Source organism: Cydia strobilella, chromosome 8 (assembly GCF_947568885.1).
Source record: "Cydia strobilella chromosome 8, ilCydStro3.1, whole genome shotgun sequence".
Taxonomy (NCBI): Eukaryota; Metazoa; Arthropoda; class Insecta; order Lepidoptera; family Tortricidae; genus Cydia; species Cydia strobilella.
The window spans coordinates 11,710,338-11,733,333 of NC_086048.1; the positions used below are offsets into that span (position 1 = coordinate 11,710,338).

Sequence of the window (22,996 nt, forward strand, 5' to 3'; positions counted from 1 at the left end):
CTATGTCTGTCACTCGCACTTACGTATACTTGTTAGAACGTGATAGGCATGGTGACAGGTGATAAAAATTGGACCGTGCTACGGCCGCAGGATTATAGTCGTAGGCTTACGAGGTCATGACTCATGACTTCATATAATGTTTTAAACCAAGCTTGGACCGTCACTTAGCAATAAAGACAATTAAAGGCCCGTATAAAATACTCCTTCCTTTTATCACAGATAAAATGCGAGCGACAATTTATACAGCAGTTTAATTTTTATCGTGTGCATTTGACATAGTTTATATCCCTTTTTGTCTTCCTAATTTATGGCACAAGTTGCCCTGAAAAACACGCTCTCTTCACAATTTGCATTTTTGAGTCCAAATATTACGCTTAGGTACCTTTTTGGAAGGCTAATATCAAAGATAGATATAACTCCGTAATAGATGGATACAGTCTAAGGAAAAAACGTGCCTCGAAAAACAAGAAAATTTGATTCTCGTTCAGAGGGCGCTACTAGTTTTGGCCTACAGTCGTATAGATGGCGTTGACGGTTTCGTTTGTTATTTAAAAATTTTAACGCATATCAGTGAAAGAACATGGGTCAAAATCATAAAAATAATTAATGCAAATAAAAAAATTGAAATGAAAAAGTGGTTGTACAAAGGGGCAGAGCGAACTCTCACCCTTCCACAACGCTCGCTTTGTTACCGGGTCGTGAGCTCCTCATTCACTGTCCAAACCTTTAGCCCCGACTTGAAGAACGGTAGAATATAGGTAATTTTCAACTTTAACATTTGCTCCGTCGACATCCAGTTAAGATAATAAAAACAGTGCTACGCGTGCCAGAAATTATAAGCTTAAGCTTACATCAGTTATTTTTGACACAATTTCTATTTTAAAACCCGCGTAAAACTATAAAGAGAATTAGGTAATTTGATTGTGAAGTCACATGCTAGTGTTTCATATAAATTCCATAGTAGCAAAATCGTTTTGACAGTTCGAAAAAAGAAACTGATTTGACAAGTAGTCAAATACCCTATTGTTAAGAAGTTTTATGATATAAGTACAGTTTATTTTTTTGAATACTTAAGTCCCCGGCAAGCTCGGCCGAATTTCACATTCCCATGCAAACCGAGTTTCGTTCTCATTTTAAAACTACGTGTTGGATTGTAATGAAACTTTGCATACACAATGACATGAGGTATATCTATGCCTGTAATTAGTTTTAGCTCCAGCTTATAAAACAAACGAAATAGAGCAAAAACAAGTCAAAGTCAAAGTCAAAATATTCTTTATTCAAATAGGCCTAGCAACAAGCACCTTTAAATTGTCAAGTTTTACAAACAAGTTTTGTATGAAAAACAAATGCTGTATTTTTTAACTATAGTATCTGAAGCTACATACTTAAACTAATTACAGACCTAGATATACCTTATCCTATTGTAAGTACAATGTTGCAGAGCAATCTAGCTAGTCTTTTTAAAATGAGAGCGTAAACTACCTTTGTATGGAGGACCGAGCTTGCCGGGGACTCTTAATTACTTATTAATTAAATGAACTAGCTATGCTCATCTTTTTTTCAAGCGTTTCAAAATATTATTATTAGTTATATTTGAAAAGCAAAACATCGATCAATTTTTTCGAGTTTCGAGTGATTCAGTGGATTTAGGTCAAGTAGTAATTTGAGCCCCGTCGTAGCTATGGACAACTGAGACCAAAGAATGATTAAGGAACGGCGAGATTATTCAATCAAAATGGTTATATTATAATTCCTCCATGAGATCGGTACAAGATTTATTGCAGAAAATTTAACATTAACTTACAATAGGACTGAACCAATGAACAACTGCTAATAGATGCCTCAATCCAGTAATAAGGATAGTACGAGTATCCATACTTATATAATAAATACGAAAGTATGCCTGTCTGTCTGTCTATTTGTCTGTGTGTTACCTCTTCACGCTTAAACCTCTGCAACTTCTCCAACTTAGAGGTGGAAGTGAAATGAAGAAACATAAATCGGTCATAACTATACGGAACAACTATGGGGCCAACCCTGAAATCGTAAAAGAATTCTGCTATCTCATAAATTTAGAAATAGAGAGAGATAGAGATCTTTATTTGCATACCAGTATGTTTACATAATGGACCCTGGAATGGTATAGCAAAAACATGTTATTCACTATGATATATTATACTACTTATTTGTATTAAGTACTAATTTTCTAAATTACAATTCCAACCAAGTAACAAAAATTGTTTTAATGACAACATAGATAGACTCTTTTAATAACTATATCTATACACTTTTTTACCTATACTCTATTTGGACGAATCATATGTCAATGTTTTCTAGTTATGGAACAGCAGATCATTTGTGACGTATTCAACCAAAAGGTACCACATTGTCGGTTGTCAATAAGGTTGATTTCAAATTGAAGTTAAGAAGGTAATAGCGCCTAGTAGTAGTAGTAGTACCCTTTTGGTTAAAAATGGCACAATTTTTCTGGATTTTGGGGTTGGTCCCATAGTAAAAGTTGTTCAATATGATCTTATCATCCCCCAGAGCAAAGATATATGTAACTTGAATTTACTAAATTAATTTATGAGTAACTAATAGGTTACTAAACTACTGATACGCTAATATGTTAATTTTATTATGTTACCTTAATTATAATATGTAGACAAGAATTAATAGAATAGAACTGTACTATTGTGTGCCCTTACAGGGTGTCATGAACTGGCTATATGAAACGTAACACCTTATTATGTACATGACAATGCAATATTGAATAAATGACTAAATGACTAACTCCGTATAAGATAAGTCTGAAAAAAACGTACCTCGGAAAATCAAGAAAAATTAATGCTCGAATAGATGGCGCCATACCGTTGGCCTATAATCGTGTAGATGGCGACACTGTTTGATATTTAACAATTTTAACACATATCCGTGAAAGAACATGGGTCAAAGTCATATGGCGTTCTAAATGTAATAAAAATTAAAAATAATTTATCCATATAATAATATATGATAATTCAATGCTGTATTTTCAGATATAATCTTATAGTAATCTGTCATTATTTAGGTATATCTACTGAAACTTAAGAGTCACAAAAATCCACCGCCAAAAAAGCCGCCCCCATACAATAAATATAATTCTCTCTAAAGACAGGAATATTTCCAAGCATATGGAAATCCTCCTTAATAACACCCATACCCAAAACAACAGAGGGTAGGGCACATATTGACCAGTATAGACCCATCTCTAAACTGTGCGTACTAGGCAAGGTTTTTGAAAAAATCGTCACTACTGAATTATTTGCAGCATTGAAACACCACATATCTGAACATCAACACGGTTTCTTTAAATGTAGGAGTGTCGAATCCAACATGTTGACTTTTACAGACTTTATACTTCAAGCTATGGACAATAATCAACAAGTGGACGTCGTGTACACCGACTTTTCAAAAGCGTTCGATAAAATTAATCATGATTTGCTCATAAACAAGCTTTTGAACGCCGGTGTGCACGGCAGCCTTCTTAGATGGATCGATTCATATATACGTAACCGTAGTCAAGCTGTATGTGTTAAAGGGTACTGCTCTAATTATCTTAGCGTGCCTTCTGGTATTCCTCAGGGATCCCACTTGGGGCCCCTTTTATTCACAATATATATCAATGATATTGGTACAACACTTAATAACTCCAATCACTTGTTATATGCTGATGACACGAAACTTTTTAAAATAGTTACCTCAATCAAAGATTGTTGACTTGCAGGATGATCTTAGAACTTTGTCGTCATACTGTTTACAGAATCAATTATTTTTAAATGCTGATAAGTGCTCTGTCACCAGTTATACCCGTAAAATAAATCCAATAATATTCAACTATAACCTTTGTGATAATACACTTAAACGTGCTACTAATATTAGAGATCTAGGTATTATAATGGATGATAAGGTATCATTTAATGCACATATAGACAAAATAGTTCAAAGAGCATTTAGAAATTTAGGCCTCATCAATAGACTCAGTAAACCCTTTAAAACCAACAAAACAATTAAAATTCTCTACTTCTCGTTTGTAAGATCCATATTAGATTTCGGTAGTGTTGTATGGAGCCCTTACTTCCAGTGCCATAAATCTAGAATAGAGAAAGTCCAAAAAAAATTATTAAAATACTCAACTATCGCAATTTTCGTATTAACTCAAGTTACCAGGAATCTCTAAAGCACTACCGACTTCTATCTTTAGAGAACAGACGCAAATTGACTGATGCGACAATTTTATTTAAAATTATAAATAATCTCATCGACTCTCCTACTTTGTTATCTAAAATAAGGCTTTCGTGTAGTAATCGTCCAGCTCGCTCCTCACGTAAAAAATATCTATTTTCACCTCCCCACTTTAAGAAAAAATACACAAAAAATTGTTTTCTCTCCCGTGCGCCTGAAATGTATAATAATCAGTTTTTGCATATAAACCCTTTTAATGTATCCATTTTATCTTTTAAAAACGAAATATCTAATTGCTTATTAAAACATCCCCGTCAATAACTCTTAATAATTGGAACTTTGAATAATGTTAAACGTAAATGATATATGTATTATCGATTATAAGGATATAGATTTTAAGAACCTTCAGTTTGCTACTTTCCATTTAATAAGTATTTCCTATAAATTGTCATTTAATTAAACTGTTACTCGGATTCGTCGACAACTTAACTGACAGTGGAAGGTTTTCAAAATTCATTACATATACGTATGTATACAAAGTACTCAGTTATCAGTTTAAATGTTGTAAACCTGTCCGTTGGGTTGCACGATGAATCTCTCTACCACTCAGTATCAACTCTTATAATGTTTCTATAATATCACATGTAAAAAATTTCGGCACTGTTTGTCTTCTCTGTAGTCTATTTATTGTATCTTTCTATGTAATGACTGTTTGTTGCCATAATAAAATAAAATAAAAAAATAATAATAAGTAAGATACGCTCTCATTTTAAAACGATATACTGAAATAGCAAGAAACTTGACATGAACATTTAAGTAAAATACTTATATCTATGTCTGCTATTAAATGTATGTTATAAATTGTTATACAGTTAAAAATGAAGTTTTTTTATATAAAATGCATAAATAAAGTAACTGCAAATTGTCCGTAGGTTTTCGGTGTGCAAATCGGTGAAAGTGAGGTCTGCGTGTCGGCGGCTGTGGTGCGCGCACCGCGCTCAGCCCAACGTGTGTCGATCCAAGCGCGGCGCGCCTCTCGACGGCACGCCTTGCGGGCCCGGCCAGGTAACCAGCCATGTGTAACATAACATATCAGGGCCGTATCCATGCAAGATGACAATCATATATCGACAAACCCAAATCGAAAAGTAATAATATATTAGAATGCCATATGCAACGAAAAGCTAAGATTTCCATACATTACCTACCTACTTAAGTTCCGTTTGGGGTTATCTACAAACTATTGGTCACTTTGTTAGGCCCAATCCCATGATGTGTTCAAATGAGCATAAATGAACGTAAGGCGATTTGTTGATTGCTTTGCGGAGTCAAGTAATAATTAAGGATGGACAACACCCATTTCTGAAACTTGAAAGTCACAGTTCCATTGGGAAGCTCAAAGTTGCGCCCAACTTTTATTATTTTATATGAATGTATTAGGCTATTTAGGCTACACGTTTGTGCAACTAAAAAACATATTACGGTTCAGCAGCACTGCAATGCAACACGAAGCATACGATAGTTTAAAAAAAACTGTCAAATTGAACTAGCCAACTGATTGAACAAAGAGTGTATTGAATTATTAACTGGAGGCTGATATGCAAACTCGTCCGGTATAAAATGGCAATTGAAAAGCCCCGCATGCGTTTTATCGTGAAATATTTCAATTTAACTGTGCTAAAACCAATACAGCCTCGCTACAATGCCGGCTGTGAAACAAAAAGTTTTTTATAAGGTCAAGCAATAAGAAGGTATAGAGGGAAATGCTTGGAACACAATTTATGACTCCGTAACTTTGTTTGGACTAGTTAGGAGGTGAACATATTAAAAATCCCCGGCCGTAGCCTTTGAGCCGTAGGCGGAGAGGGGGGTAAGAAGGTCCCATTTTTTGGTTATTTACATATCTTGGAAACTGCGTCTTAGCGACATGACTACTTAGACAAACCGAAAGCTGATTAAATTTTCTACAAGTTGAACTTAGTCAAGTTTCTCGATATATTTATTGAATAGTTTTCGGGAAATCCTCTCTTGGAAGTTTATTTGCGGTTCTCAATTTTATCTTGAATTCTACTTCAGTGAAGCTACTAGGCCATGTTTGGTATCGTTTTCGTATAAATCGGGAGTGCCAAATTTATTTATGGTATCACATTGACACCATTCCGATGTAAAAACATATTAAACTTTAAACAAATACCTTTTCTTTTAAACTTCTTTGCACGCTACCGCTGAACTGATTTAATTGAAATTTGGTACATAGATATTTTGAGTCCCGAGACAGGACATATTAAGAGTTTTTACCTCAAAAATCATCCTTTAAAGCTGTGAAATGGGGTGCAGGGGGATTTCAGCTTCTTCGCCGAAACTGAATTCCTGAAATTAATACTGTTTAAGTTCAGGTTTGAAGTCATGATTGGTATCATTTTCAACTAAATCAATGATGAAGACTATCCCAAAATTCATCTAATTCGGTTCAGCGGTTATTGATTTTCCATACAAACTGCCACCGCACTTTTTACACCCTCAAAAGATAATTTTGGTTATTAAAACTATCCTATATCCAGTCCCGGGACTATTTCTATACCAAATTTCAATGAAATCGGTTCAGCGGTTTAAGCGTCAAGAGAGGTTAAAAAAAGTTTTTTTTTTATTATTTTGTTTTTACTTCGGAATGGTGTCAATGTGAAACCATAAATGAACTCAGCACCCCCGATTTATACGTAAACGATACCAAACACGGCCTAGCAGCTTCACTGGTGTAGATATCACGATAAAATTTAGAGCCCTAAATATACTTTCAAGAGTGGATATTTAAAAAACTATTCAAGATATCGAAAAACTTGACTAAATGAAACTTGTAACAAATTAAATTAACTTTAATTTTGTATAAGTGGCCATGGCGCTAAGATGCATAGTTTCCGAGATATAATCGAAAAACCAAATAATGGGACCTTTAAACCCCCTCTCCCCCCGGCTCAGGGGCTACGGCCGGGGACTTGATATATTCACTTCCAACTAGTCCAAACAAAGTTAGGGAGTCAAAAATTGTGTTTCACTTATTTCTCTGTACAACTTTTTTGAGCATTCATTTCCTGGCATATAATATCAATAACTGGCCAGAGGAGGCACTATATCGGGAGTCGTGGAAGACAAGGGGAGAGGCCTTTTCCCAGCAGACACCATTATAGGCTAGTAAAAAAATATATATATATACAGGATGGAACATTTCTAGCGACTGAGCTGAAAGGACAGTGTTATCTAAGCGATCTACAATCGAGTTATTACAATCGCAAAGCTGGATTAAAAAGTAAAACAAAATCATTAAAATTAAGCATGTTAATATTAGTGACAACCCTACGAAGTTATTTACATTTTTAATTGACACATGTCATGTCATTAATTTGAGTTTACATTTTACGTTCATGACGTCATCGGATCTACTTGCTAGGGTAGAAACAAACAGATTTTTGCACTAATGTTTAACAAACTGTATCTCACAAACGGTCAGAAATATTAACGTGATTAATAAGTTAAAAATAAAGTACGTAGCCTAAACAATTCCCCGTTTGCGTAAAGGTCGTTCGTTCTGTTCCACCCTGTATATTACGGATTATATATATAATCCGTAAATATTATTTATGTTTGACGGATCAACAACACATTTTAAACATGAGGCAATTTTGCTGCGTGCCATGCATTTTCCCTTAAAACACTTTGGAGTATTAGAAAACTTTATGAGCCCTTCTCTTTATGGCCAGCTCCTTTGTGCAGAGGGCGTACCAAGAAACGCTATTCTTGTTGTTTCAGCTTAGGGAGCATTCGACCTCTCTCCTTCGTTTAGTTTGAGCCAATAATGTTCCGAAGTTTAGAGTAACAACCGATGGATAAAAGGTTCACTTTCAACCCGTGAAGCAAACAACAACTTAGTTTGTATAAATTTTGAAACCGTGAAGTCCTCCAAGTTTGCCGTGGAGAGTAAATGTCCCCTCGTATTAAGTAATATCGAAAGTAACATGCGAGTGATTCAACCGTTGTTATAGTTAGATGTTTTGTTGTATCTTATTGCTATTTATAAATTTTTCATATCACTCTGACATCTTTAGTAACATTAAACTTTTAAAAGCGGTAATACAGTATGTTTTTAAAGTTAGATATATAAAATATTGTCTTCGGTTACCGCGATAGTTACTCATGTTTTTTGCACTTTGTAATTTTTCCTCAGTCACCCGTTGACCACGAACGCTGTAAAGAGTTCGAAACGTCGGGATGTATTATAAATTCAATATACGCGATATAATCCGTTTTCATAGTTTTATTTCATTAGATATATAAGTTAAAGTTACCCTCCGGTGCGAAAAGCTTCACGGAACTTGATTAGAAAATATTTCACAGTTTCGAGAAGACAATAGGTAATCCTGAATAAAGTAATATTTCCTTACATATCATAAAGCTTAAAAGAGGTGGAAAATAATAGGCGGTTTTATCCTATTGAGCGATGGCGGTAACGATCAGATTGAAAAAAAAAAACCGGCCAAGTGCGAGTCGGACTCGCGCACCCAGGGTTCCGTACTTTTTGGTACTTGTTGTTATAACGGCAACAGAAATACATCATCTGTGAAAATTTCAACTGTCTAGCTATCAAGGTTCATGAGATACAGCCTGGTGACAGACGGACAGCGGAGTCTTAGTAATAGGGTCCCGTTTTTACCCTTTGGGTACGGAACCCTAAAAAGGAAAAAGGTAGTTCTACAGTACAAGTATTTAATAAAAAACAGCTTGAAAAACGCCGACTTAGAGGATTAAATCTTCGACGTCAGTTGTTTAAAAAAACATCACGACCAAAATTATCTACAGCATTTTCGCTTATGTGTTAACATGTGTTATCAGCGACACCCAGTGCTAAAATTTGCATTCAGGTACGAGTAAAATATTCGTGAGCTTTTCACGTGTCAACGGTTTTATGCCGACACACGTGCGCTTGATACGATACGAGGAATGCTGGGCTGGGGCGCATACTCCGTGATCCGATCGCTGTTCGAGGGGCTAATACACGCTGAATAGCTACTGTAGCGTTAATTTTTGTACTTCCGTGGAAATAAGGTCGATGTATATTACACGTTTTATGAAGTTTTGTTTTGAAGAAAACAAGCGGGTAAAAATGCATTTTATCCACTAGTGGGGAAAGTAATTTGACCTTGGTGCGTGTTTAAGTAGCTTTTGACAGATAACAAAACGTAAAACACTCATAATAATGGTTCGTTCGATATTAATTATTATTAAATAAATGGTTTGGGAATTTAATAAAAAATACCAAATTTAGCTTTATTTAATGGTTTTAAGTCATAAACCTTAAAATTCATAAGAAACATTTGTTTTTTTTTTATAGTGGTGTTGAATATAATTCTGAACGCACAAGTTGAGTAGTACTCTTTCCTAAACATCCTGGAAGGCAAAATTTTATTTTATTTTTATTGATGATGATTATAATTAACCTGATGATGATTATAATGTGTACAAATAAAGATATATTTTTTATGAGCTGTTTTTTTGCATGTTGCACTTTCCTCGCTATAGGGAGGTGAAAAGTTTTGTATTTTGGGTGCAAATGTATTTTACTTCTCTTGTGTTGAAACACTCGCTACGCTCAGGATTCTCGCTTCGCTCGTGGTTCACTTATAGAATCCTTTCGCTTGCTCGTGTTTCAATTCCACACTCGCGGGTAAAATACAACTTTGCACCCTTGTATAACAAATAACTATTTCAATAGATTATTTTTCTAACAGGATTTTTAACAATTCGCACAATATATATATATTTCATGTTTACGATCACTTAAGTGACATTTGACAGAGCCTAATTAGGTGCGACGACGAGCGAAGCGAGGAGTGTGTTAGGTGAACTGCGACCAAAACAGTGCAACCAAACGAAAACCAACATATTTTATTGTACAATATTGATTTACATTACAGTACAATAAGAAGAATATAATAGCAAAATATGCAAATTGGTTAGATATGCTTTCGGGAAAGGAAGCTATTGAGAAAGAATAAAATGGTAAATTTTGCGAATCAAAAAATCGCTTCCAGTAAAATTCGATTTTCTGGAAATAATGGCCATTCTCATCGTATCGCTGTGACATCTTATAAGTATTGTTCAAATTGGGCCGTGTATCGCTGCAAAAAGTCGCAGTGTGTAAAAGGTCAAAAGTACGGCGCTGATTTAATTTGTTACATATCGCCGGGCGCACGCCTCGGGCGAATGTAGCGCCGTAAATATTGCCTATTTTCATGCAGATGCTCGGGAAAACTATTTTACCAGTGCAATTCGTTGATTGCAGTCAGAAACTGAGCGTCCTGCATAGAATATACTGCTGCGTAGAATATTTTGGCATTCTATTTTTGTTTAGTAACTTTAGTACATTGTATGACTTTTACTCGATTGTCAAATACCCTAGTAGATAACTATTACTTACCTCTACTCTTTTAAATGTCCAAGTCTATCTGTTATACATATGCACATTCATACATGTATGGATAAGTTTGATTCTTTGGGCCACTCTATAGACTTAAAATCTTGATAATTTTAAAATGTATTGTTGTCGTTAGATTTTTCAAATGTGTTAATAATTTAGGCGTAATATACTTGAGTGAATACATTCTGAAATACCTCCAGATATATTTGAGAGCAATAAAAATAGGTCAATTTGTCACCAATTTGTTGTGGTTTGTGTGTTGTTGTTTGCGACTTTTCATATTACTTTTGACTACCTTAATATGCTTAGCCGTCAGTTTATTCGATTAGTGGTAGGTACTTGTTCAATCTGTATTCATAAATTTGGTATGCTTAAAGTATTTCCTCACTAGCAAATTATTTTAAAAAAAAATTATTCGGCTGATAAAACATGAGCAAGCACTTTGCCGTCTGTTGGGAGCAGGACCTTCCGGTTGAAATTTACGACAAAGTTTTAGTGCGGGTGTAAATAAATGTCGTATTTATATACATGTCTTGCTCTAATGCGATAGCTTTTAGAAAAATAAAACCTGTAGTGATAAATAAACTTCACTTATCTATAGGACTGCAATTTATAGAGCTACCTACGCGGTCGATACATGTGATCAGGACCAGCATCAACACACGCTTATATTATAGATTTTTGGTGAACCCCCATTTACCTGTCACGAAATTACTACCTAACTACCTAATAAATATTATAGATTTTATAAGTCAAACATCAAAGAAATACATTTTTGCAGTGGTGCGTGAATCGAGTGTGTGAACCAATGCCTGGTCATGGGATCAGAAGTGAGGACAGAGTAGAAGAACCACCGGAACGGCCACACTGGGAGGAGTGGGGGGCATGGAATGCGTGCAACGCTGACTGCGGTTATGGACTGCGAACCAGGTCTCGGCGATGCTGGTACAAGGGGTAAGTCAGTATAAACCACATTTTAGACCGGTGAAGTCTTGAGGACAGAGTATCTACTCACCTGAGCCACCGGAGCGGCGGCATTCGGAAGAGTGGGGGCATGGAGCGCGTGCAACGCTAACTTCGGTTGTGGGCTGCGGCCCAGGTCGCGACGATGCTGATACAAGAGGTACGGTAATATTGAATACGTTAGTCTTGTTCAGCATTTTTTTACAATGTATAATAGAATGATATAAGGGGGTATTTATGATCTGTAGTGCAAAAATATAACATTGATAGCGCGCGCTGAAATGAGTGGGCCGAATGCCATTAGAGGAATTGCTTCTATGTTCTAACTACAACCTAAATATGTGCAACAAAATCAGTGCAGGGTAGTGCATAACTCTCTTTTTAAATTTTCGCAGGGATGCCTCGTAGTTTTTTTACTCTATTAGGAGAATCACAGATCTTCCATGCTTATGAAGCGACCTCCAAAACTTTTTAAACAAATTTATTTGTTTTGAATGTCAACATATTGAGGAGGTGACCGGTTTAAATTTTTAACTTCGACCAAATAAAGACTGCCCAAATAAGGAGGCAATCACTTAACCGTATTAAATAAAATAGGAGTTAATGGCGCCGTTAAAATAGTTCAATAAAACTTTTCTTTGTAAACTAGCAACTGTTTTGAGAATAAGTTGAAAAGCTACACTCAATGTGTTATGAGTTTTTCGATCTCAGTGAAAATTGTTTTATACCTAAGCCGTATTCAGGCGCGACAATTTAATGATAATATTTTATGAATTCAAGACGAATTTCAGGAACGTTATAAGTTCATACAAATTAAATTGAGTTATTGTGTCTTCCGCAAATGCTGTGGACCCTGGTTTAAATTCGACCTCGGTGATTGGATTACTATTTGTTTATTAGGTATATTGGATATCAACGTACCTATAGTATAAGGGACTGTATTTTCAAATGTGAATTTTACATTAAAAAGGTGTAGAAATACAACTCTAATTCCATTTTTTTTTATTTCGATGATCTTCGTGATTTCAGGGTGGTTGGTCCCTTACTCCCATAGAAAAATTGTTCCGTACCTATAACCTGTATGAACTTAAAAAAATATCCTATAAAAGTACAGTTCACGCGGAGACGTTTCGCTGACAAAAATCAATTTTCGATATGATCTATTATGAATAACGCATATCTAAGAATAAGACTGTTTTAGGTAGTCAGTAGAGACTCGGGCGAGACAACAAAGAGTATAGTTTAGTAACAGAAAATGCTTTCAAATAATGTTCAAATACTGTTGTTGTTAACTTTAAAAATGTGTATGCGAGTATATTTGTATTATCCAATTGTATATGCACAATGAATACCTTTGAGAAAATCGATTAGCAAATTACAAAATTGTTCGCTTTTAACGCAAAATTTTTCATGCATTAAATTCCGTAAAATTTTGAATCCATCTTTTTTATACCGTTTTTTTTATTTCTGATATTTACACGCACGGTTTACTTAATGGAATAGCAAAACCAGGCAGGAGAAAATTTATAGTGTGGTTAACTTTTCATAGCATTAATCGAAAATATCTTAAACGTCCTATATCCTCTTACCTATCCGCGTTTAAATTTAGTTTACATAGTTGTAAATATGTATTGGTGTTAAGAAACTGTGACAACACTGTGTAAACCAGCTCTGATTTAGGGAGGTGTCAGAGAGCGCGTGCGAGGGGGGCGCGTCTCAGGTGGCGACGTGCTGGGCCGGCAGCGTTTGCGCGGCTGTACGCGACGCGCGCTCCGACTGGTGCCGCCGCCGGCGCGGCTCGCTCATACCTCACATACACACCGACGGTATTACCTAATATGTTTAATTGTTTATTTCATTTATTTTTACTTCAATAAGCACTAACGGCTAAACCTTACGTGCTAATTGGCATTATAATTAATACGTAATGGCTAACATGCATTAATTGCTAAAAACAAAAAGATAGACATACAAATTCCAACTTAACTTAAGAAAATACGATTTCATTAATTTAAACCGGAACAAATGTCGTATACAAAACACACATTACATTTGCATTTGGCCTTTTAATCATTAATTACATTCTGAAGTTAATGATTAAAAGGCCAAAGGTTGGTAAGGCACAGCCGACTACGGACCTACTGACGCAAATAATTACCTAACTAGGTTGGCACATTTTGCAACCACATGTATTATAAATTATTCTTCAAAGAATATAGAAAATTCCTAAGTCCAGTGGACTTAATTATTCCATCAAAAACATTTTCATGTAAATGTCACCAAGACGAGACTATATGACGCACTCTGTCAAAAAATTATCAGATCTCATCTCTCTCTTGGCTCTACAGCCAAGCTTCTAACTACACGCCCTAACTTCACCAATTCTACACCTTAGTCAAAATAATTATGTGGTTTGGCTGGTCACTTCCGATCTAAGTGAGTCACTCCCAGCATAAAAAAGTCCACTGCCCTGTTATTTTGATTCAGAAACAACGAACAATATAGCTTTAATGAACATTTGAATATTGTGAAGCAAACAATGATAATGACGCTTAAAACACATTACTAGGCCCGATAACAACCAACCTTGCATGATTAATTGATTACCCCTTAATTAAATTGTAATTTTGTTAGGCGAAGGCTAAATATTCAGTAAACACTACTCATACATATCAAATATGCTGATCGTGTAGTTAAATGTATTCGCAAATATTAATATTAATACCGGACTTCTTGATTTTTCAGATAGATATATTAATTTTATGAGAGCTCGTGATTAATACTTATATCCATTAAGACACTAGATTCAATGAAAGTAAAATGTCATGTTTGATAAATTTTAGCATTTCATAGCGTTTAATGCCTTAATAAATATTAATGTCCTTTTCCTTTGAAGTCCAGAAATCTAGAATTGCATAGTACTATATATACTGACATATGGCAATACATTAATTAAACAATCACTAAAATACTTGATAAATACAATATTTCACATAGAAGTATAAAATAAATTACTAATTTTCTGAGTCTACGGTTAGGATACTCGTATTAACGCAACTTAATTATATTCGGGCTAAATTAACGTTTAACAAACCAAAGTAAATACTTCTAACTCGTGTTGTAACTACGCACACATGAACACGAGCCTTGGCAACTGTATGTGGGGTAAACGAGGGTACAAGGGTCTGTTTACACATTGGTCAGTGGTTAGTGTCTAGTGCGAGCTCATATAGGTATCTGCTACTTGCGATTAGTATTTACAAAATGTACGAACTCTCACTAAAAACTAATCATTCTGTAAGTAAACAAGCCCCAAAGTGAAGTCAACTGAACTCGTGTGACCAATTCTGCGTAGTTATTGGGAGATCCATTATTACGATCTTCTTGAAAAATTAAAATTAAAAAATTAAAAAAATCTTCTTTTAAGCAGCAGATAATATGCTTGTGACAGTAAACCCCGCTCTCCCAAAAACGCAAGGGTATAAACCAATATGTTTGTGTTTTTAAATCTAGTTCATCACACTTAAATCCATTAATTGTTTACTTTAGAGAATAATTTACATGAACATTTATGAATGAATGAATACGTTTATTACAGATACAACTGTCCATATACACAACACATACATATTAAATTTAAAAAATAAATAAAAACTTATGTCTTTTGTGTGTGCGTAGAGTCTCAACAATGTGAAATGTGGTGTGTGGACTACACGGGAGGAGAACCCTCCAGCTACGGCTCTCTGCCAGATGCCACACCTTGCAGCTACGACAGACCCTACGATCTTTGTTACCAGGTATATCATAATATACACTATGGCTAAAAAATAAGTGCCTTCCCGTTGTCAGGGCGCTTTTGGGATTATACTGAGCAACTTTTACTATGGAACCAACCCCGAAATCGCGAAAAAAATTTTGGCTGTTTCATACAATTTTGCTGGTCCATTTTTTTATGGGAGGGTAATTTTTTTTCGCGGTTTCGTGGTTGTACCCATAGTAAAAGTTGCTCAGTATAAACCCAAAATCTCCCTGGCAACGGGAATGCGTCAATAGAGTACTGTGAGGAAACTGAGAAGTACTAGAGAAAATTCTCTCTTGACACTCGAACATTGAAATCTTACGGAGATTGGTTTAAGTTTGCTAAAAGTATCAACGTCAAAAATGCTCTAAGTATGTCACCTAGGGTGATAATATAAAAGGACAGAGATCGCGTTTGACGTCGTACGAGTCGAAGCGAAGGCAAGACATGTAATCGATCTGAGGCTTCCTTTCCCATCTGAGCTGAGAGGTACTTATACATATTCTACCTGTCCAAGAAAGGTCATTGTCTGCCTTCATAATCGGCAGTTAATGCTATTTACTGGCTTGGGGTAATGTCTGAATACAAGCGATTTGACACGTTTTTTTTTTCAGGGGGCTTGTGTAAAAGGCCAGTGCAACCCGTCGGACTCGACTTGCAACTGGTGTCCTGATGGCTACTGTAGCAACAATACGCATCTTTACCACAAGCAATTGGGCAAAGGTAAATAAGTTATAATATTATTAATCTTAGTACCTACATTGTTAAGCAAAGGATGAACGTATGTGTATGCTTTCACCGGAGTTGAACACTAAGGAATCCGACGAAACAGAAATACGAACCAGGAACAATCCTTAATAATTTTTATTTCGAATACGAGGAAAGGTAACATAGTTTTTATTAAAAAAACTTTCTTGAACAATTAAGGTACTATAACACCTAGTTATTTATTGAATCGGGCGTTAACTATCAGAATGGTATTAATTAATACGACAAATCTATAATCTTATAAAAAAGAAGGATCAAACACTGATGGAAAGTAAATTACACTCCGAGGGTCGAAACGTATCATGTTCAACCAGCCTTTTGGAAAATAATGTGTCACTTTTAAAACATGAGAAATGAAAAATAAATTGTAATCCCATAGCGAGTTCCCTTCGGGGTTATTCCGAAAATAGAATTGGAAATTTAGAACCCAGAGCGCAAAAAATTTGCTTCGGCGATGTGAATTGGTATCACAACAATGGTTTCTATACAGACCCCTTATTTAGACAGTTAGAGATTTTATCATAGATATCCTCTTTTCTCATTTCCTCGGTTTAAATCAGTTTATATAATTTAATCCTAATTTAATCCAGTCGATAACGATTGGTTATTCGTCAACGGTACTAATTTATAAACGACTATATTAATATAACCTCTCGATTCACTATGTACAACAAGTGTAAGTACACGTTTAATTTGTTTATTTCCCTCAAATCACCTCACCTAAAAACTAACTGCTTCATTTGTCGAATTTAACAAATTTTGGCATGTAACATTAAACACGAAACTTTGTTTCCCTCCGAAGGGCCAATAATAGAGGTAATAAAAGGACTTCCACGATTTAATTTTCACAAAGACCGCTGATCTCGGCATACCTACCTTTACAGCCCAGAGTAATTACGTTCGGACTCGCGCCGTGTAGTCGGAGATCTGGAAAATGGCCAACGATTTCAAAAGCAACCAAACTAGGCAGTTTGCTTTATTATCCTTATTACTGGATCCAGGCATCTGGTAGCTGTTCATCGGAGGAGGTCAGAAAATGCAGGCCACTTGAAGAATGCAAGTTTTAGGTTCTTGGTCCGATATACTCGTAGTATTAATGGTAATGAACTAATTATTACTATGTATTAAAATCCAATACAACAGTGCGACGCGTTTCTGTTGGGAGAAAGGGCCAGATGACGTCTAGCTTTATTCATATTCGTCACCTGCTCCAACAATAATGTGCAATGTTGTTTATTCTATAGATAAAATATAGGACCATGCCCTGTATTAAATGAGAACATTTCGGCGACTTAGTGTACTTTTGCATTCCTTTTTCCCGACTGAAAAGTTTTGCTGGCCTGTCACTCTGATCTCCACTTATAAACATCTGCCAAACGCCCGGATCTAGTACAGCCAAGGGCATAAATTTATATACATTCCCAAAGTTTCAAAAATATGTGTACGCTCTTACACCTTAGACAATAAAGTCGTGTTTTTTGTATAGGGAAGGGACAATAGTCGCTGCCGCTTTATCATGTTTGTCGCGCAGTTAGGACAAGGCCTCATATCATCCGCGTGCCCATCTTGAGTTTACCGTAGCTATCCGCTTTTACACAAAATGTTCAAGGATTTATGTTCACCGAGCGCATCGCCCAATCAACCAGTTATCTTGACCTTTTATCTCGAATAGTTGTTACGGAGACTAAAGACATGTTATACTAGAAATTAGTAGAAAAGTCCAAATAGTCATTTCATGAATTAGGTAGCTGGGGCTATAGCGTTCGCTTTTATCTCGAGGCCACACCTATCCATCGTTCATAGTATTAAGTAGAAAAATTTAATTTCCTACCCGTTTTGTACTTTGTCACAGTTACAATAGTAAGACAATACACAATTTGAGGTATCGACTTTCATATTGATTGTCACTGTGACAAGGTACGTAATGAGTCGAAAATTAAATTATTTGACTGTACTTTTACTCACATGTAGCTTGCAGTGCACATTAATAAACTCGTATCTAGAATAATAAAGAATAAACTAAAGTTTGCGGCTATGAATTTCATAATTACAGCATTACTGCGATATGGTGTAATGATAAACTTTACATTTGTTTACGTGCCGTGTATTTGCCAAGCATGCGTAAATAAACACAACAAAGTCGGGTTAGTTACACCATTTACAGTAAATTTTTACATAATTAATAATAATAAGCCTAAATCAAACTTGAAAAATCTGTTTCATTTTTAACCGTACTCATCAGCATCATCATGATGTTGTTGTTTGACTCTTCTTATTTGTAGATTAAGAAAAGAAGTAAAAAAAATAAAAACAAACTATAGAATAATAAGTATACACGTACTTTATTTTCAAACCTAATATTTCTTAGCGCGTTTGTACCATAGTCCATAAGCCATTTGTAGCCCGTTGTCATGATATCGCTTCATAGACAAATGGTAAACATGGACGAACAATTATAGATATATCTATCCTGATAGATAGCTATAGGTAGTGTGGCTGCTCTATAAAATGAGGAATATCACATTGTATTGTAGCCTCTAGTGTTTTATTATAATTTTATCACTTCTCTCATCGTGCCCTAAAAGCGTTCATCCCTTTTGCACTTAAACCTACTTGAGAGAGAACGTAATATTCTATGTCAGCGATAAACATTAAGGTAATGGCCTGAACTAAAACCGTTTTTCCTCCGGCAATGTGGTTCTGTGCTGAATCGATTGCTCGTCTGCCGGGCCTTTACGGGGGCAATAGGGTCAAATTTTCCATAATTTATTTTGTTTTTCAATAAAGCATTGTTCAGGTAAGTATTTTTATAACATTTGCTCAGAAGTAGTTAAAAAATGCATCTGGGTCATTTCCCAACATTTCGTGCAAATATCTATTTGCTGTCTTAGGACTAACAATTTTTGAAGTTTTTTTATTAATCAGAATCGTTGGCTATTTTATAAAAAAAATTGAATCACGATGCGTTCTTTTTATTTCGAAATGTAAAAACAAAATTACCAGAAAAACAAAACGCATCCGACTTCGAGTTGCAACAGTATAAAAAATATTTAGCACTTGACTGACTATTTAGCTAAGTAGATCGTTATTATCACTGACAATCTGAGCACATTTAATCTATAACCGTGAACTTTGTTAACAGGAAAGGGCACGGCTGTTACTCCATACAAACGTAGTGCTCATTTTCTTCTCTGGATACTGACATTATCGAAAATATTTTTACGTAATTTGATGTATATTAACCAGAGCTATTAACGTTTGACTTTTTTTGATATTTTGATTATTGTAAAAATTAGGAGCGAAAAAAAAATTTCATACAATTTTTCTAATGCTCCTAAATTATAATAATTAAAATTTCGAAAAAAATCAAACGTAGGGATATAGGTGTGGTTCATATATCATATACAACAAATTGTGTCAAAATATTTTAAAATGAGGACTACGTTTGTAAGAAAAGGCGATTTCGCACGGGTCCTCCGTCACTTTCGTCTTAAATATATATATTTTTATATTAAGGAAATATTTCAATTTTTCCACTTTTCAAAAATTGTAGTACCGCTCGCAGACATTTGCTTGATAAAATTTAAATAGAAAATTGTCTGCTCGAGCCAAAATCGATATTTATGTCATTCTATTCAACAGGCTGGACACGGATAACCATGGTCCCGCACGAGGCGAACCAGCTCTCCATCCACATCGCGACACCGGTCCTTCTCTCCATAGCCATCAGAGAACGCAAGCGCGACAAACACATTCTAGAGCTGCGCAAGCATTCCAAGCGGGTCGAGCTCGAACAACAGCACAATTACCTCAAATACGATCCAAATGTGCCACAGAATTTGCAGATAATAGACCTGGATAGTAACGTGATAGATATAAAAGAGGAACGCTTCGTTTGGGAGGGACAGGTGGTCGCCGCGAGCAGTCTGTTGCGGTGGACGCAGACGGACGCTGATGTGCATATATCGGCTCAGTCGCCGCTGCAGACTGATCTCATGATTATGGTGAGTACCTAATATTATTTCCAACACCGTTTCTACACATTCTGAATTCTTAAAACGTTAGGAACAAGAAGTCGGGTCAAAAAGTAGTGTGAAAAATATACCCTAATTCCTGAAACTTTTAAAGGCTTTTCGATGTCAGTAGTCAGTACTTTCTACAGGACTGTGATCAAAATTGTGGCTTTTTGAGTTCAAGGCTTTTATTTGATAGCCCAGATACTATTACAAATATTTTATTTTGTGTAAAACCTTCTTACTAAATCACACCTTCAACAACAATACGAACCCCGACAGTTTTAGGTCTTTAATTCTTCCATCACTCACATATTCCATTTGTATATGAGTCCTTCAAGTAAACGGCAACAAAAGGGACTAAACTATGAAAAGTGTAACAAAGTGAAACATTTGATGATAAGGGACCAAGGCTTAATTATTCAGAAGCGGTTTCAACTCCGCTCCTGAGCTATTATTAGAATCACTTACCTCCGCTTATCGAACCCCAATAAACATAGTGACCTCGAGACCTATCACAACTGTGTGTTATCGCAGATCACACTTACCCTGGTTTTTCTCATAAAAGCACTGAAACTTCTTTATAAACGGGAATCCACGCTCTGGGGTTCATTGAGAACTCACTCCACGGACTTCATATTTCATTTACCTTTATCGTATATTATTCAAAAACGTTCAGTACCTATGTAAATATCAGTGGAATCCGTTCAATAAAGTGAACGGAGTAATTTGGTATTTCTGATTTGTGTTATTTTTAATTGGGGATTTTTGGTAACAGACCGATTTTCAGGATTTCGATGTGAAAAGAGTATCTATTTATTCAAAATAAAAGTGTATTTTAGGAAAATTGGACGACTCAAATAGCAGTAAAAATAGAGCTTAAATAAATGTAATGATCTCGTTTACCTCAGGAGAGGTTTATTTCGTATTAAATCAGAAATTTAGAGCGAGCACGACGGACTAATACTGATATCATAATAAAGATAGAAATCTTTAGATCAGTAGGTATTTGTAACTCAAATCTTTAAAAAATCTTTTAAATTTTTTATCGCTATTTAGTTGTGTCATAGTTATCATTTTGAGAGCTTGCATGAATCCTTCTAATCGTACTAAGAATATATATTTTTAATACTTAATATAAACTTCTTATTCTTCACCATAGGCAATACCCGAGCACGAATTAGAAACAGAAGAGCCAGTCAGCGTGGAGGTGTCTGTCAACTATAGCTCGCCCGCTGGCAATAGCAGGAGCCGACCCATGGAATACAGGTACAACCTCCAAGTCAATACTACATAAATTATATACAATTACACTTGAATAACGGACACAAAAAAATCATAACGAAATATTCACCCAATTATAGGCAAACACAACTTGCTAGCATTACGTGATTGTTCGTATGCTAAAATTTTAAGGGCCACCTGATGTACGTTCAAGGGTTAGCCAACAAATTGGGAGTTACCCTTTTATACAGGGTTAAAGTCTTAAACTGTACTGTATAAAACGTTAACTCCGAGTTAGTTGGCTAACTCTTGGACCCGCAAGTGGCCCTAAACTTTATTTTAAATATTTATGTCCTACTTATATTGAAACGGGTCCCTCATATATTTTTTCTACTCCAGCACTCTTATTTGTAGATTATATGACTGCCAGTGAGATCGAAATCAAATTCATAAGTGCGGCGCGGCGGGCCCCGGCGCAGTGTTCTTAGGATCCTAACAGCAGTGTTCTTAGGAATATTCATACAATATTATGCAACTGTTGTTTTTTTTTTCTTATTTTGACTTCTAGGCAAAGATCGACAAACAATTATTTACTTTGATTTTATTTATAATTTTAGGTGTATGCTGCTGTCTTAGAAAAATTTTTCTGTGCAACGGTACATAATTAGGTCCTAATTAGGTCTTAAAATTCTTGGGCCTGTCTTTACTAAGATATATAATGATAGAATGTAATTTCAAGATTATCATTCCTTTGGTGCCAGCGCATGTCCTAGTGACTAGTAAAGTAAAATGGGGTGAAAGAGATGACACGCAAATAGAAAAATATCGCAATTTTTGCGATAGGGAACTAAGTAAAATAGACTTTCCGTCAGATTGTAGTACTTGTGCCCATAGGTTGTGCTGTGATGTAGGTCACAAGTCGATTTTGAATAGCATATAATACGCCGACAAAGTGTGCATTTATAGAAACTTTAACTCTTAATCTATCTAAATAACTAAACTGTACAGGTAAACATTAAATAAGCATTTCATATGTTGCTCCAAACGTACACTGTTCTTATCTGAGATCTAATTTTTCCATACAAAACTTCAAAAACCAGAAACACGTAAACTTCAAACGCCAGTCACATTCAAACTGGTCGAAAATAAATGAATCATGGGTTGCCATTGCATAAGAAATAAAGTTGTTTATAAGAAAAAAAATACGACAAGTGGTAGAAATTGCTATATTTCTTAATTTAGACAAAAAACGTGAATTTGTTCATTCACTGGGGGGTGTTCATTCACTGGGGGGTGTTCATTCACTGGAGGGTTTACCCTACTATGACTTGACGAAAACTCAAAAAATAGACGTATTATTGCGTTGTTAGTCTTTCACTTTATTTACAAACCGTTTCGATGTTCTATAAAGACTAGCTGAATTTGACCTGGTAACAAATATAAACTTTACGTAATTGCATGAGATGGTTTATTACAGTTTCGTTGTCTAACAGAGACAAAACTAGTGAATTTACTGGCCTTGTTGGAAGTGTG

General features: G+C 35.4%; 1 protein-coding gene across 2 annotated transcripts in view; it reads left to right on the forward strand.

The window, feature by feature from the left end:
* The window catches only part of LOC134743659 (A disintegrin and metalloproteinase with thrombospondin motifs 1-like), a 75,126-nt gene that overhangs the window by 45,640 nt on the left and 6,490 nt on the right, over positions 1-22,996 (forward strand). For both annotated transcript variants that reach the window (XM_063677243.1, XM_063677245.1), the window contains exons 7-13: positions 5,160-5,292; positions 11,478-11,650; positions 13,340-13,485; positions 15,338-15,456; positions 16,073-16,181; positions 19,869-20,230; positions 21,402-21,508. In XM_063677243.1, coding sequence (XP_063533313.1) covers positions 5,160-5,292; positions 11,478-11,650; positions 13,340-13,485; positions 15,338-15,456; positions 16,073-16,181; positions 19,869-20,230; positions 21,402-21,508 — 1,149 coding nt within the window. The remainder of the gene's footprint in view (positions 1-5,159; positions 5,293-11,477; positions 11,651-13,339; positions 13,486-15,337; positions 15,457-16,072; positions 16,182-19,868; positions 20,231-21,401; positions 21,509-22,996) is intronic.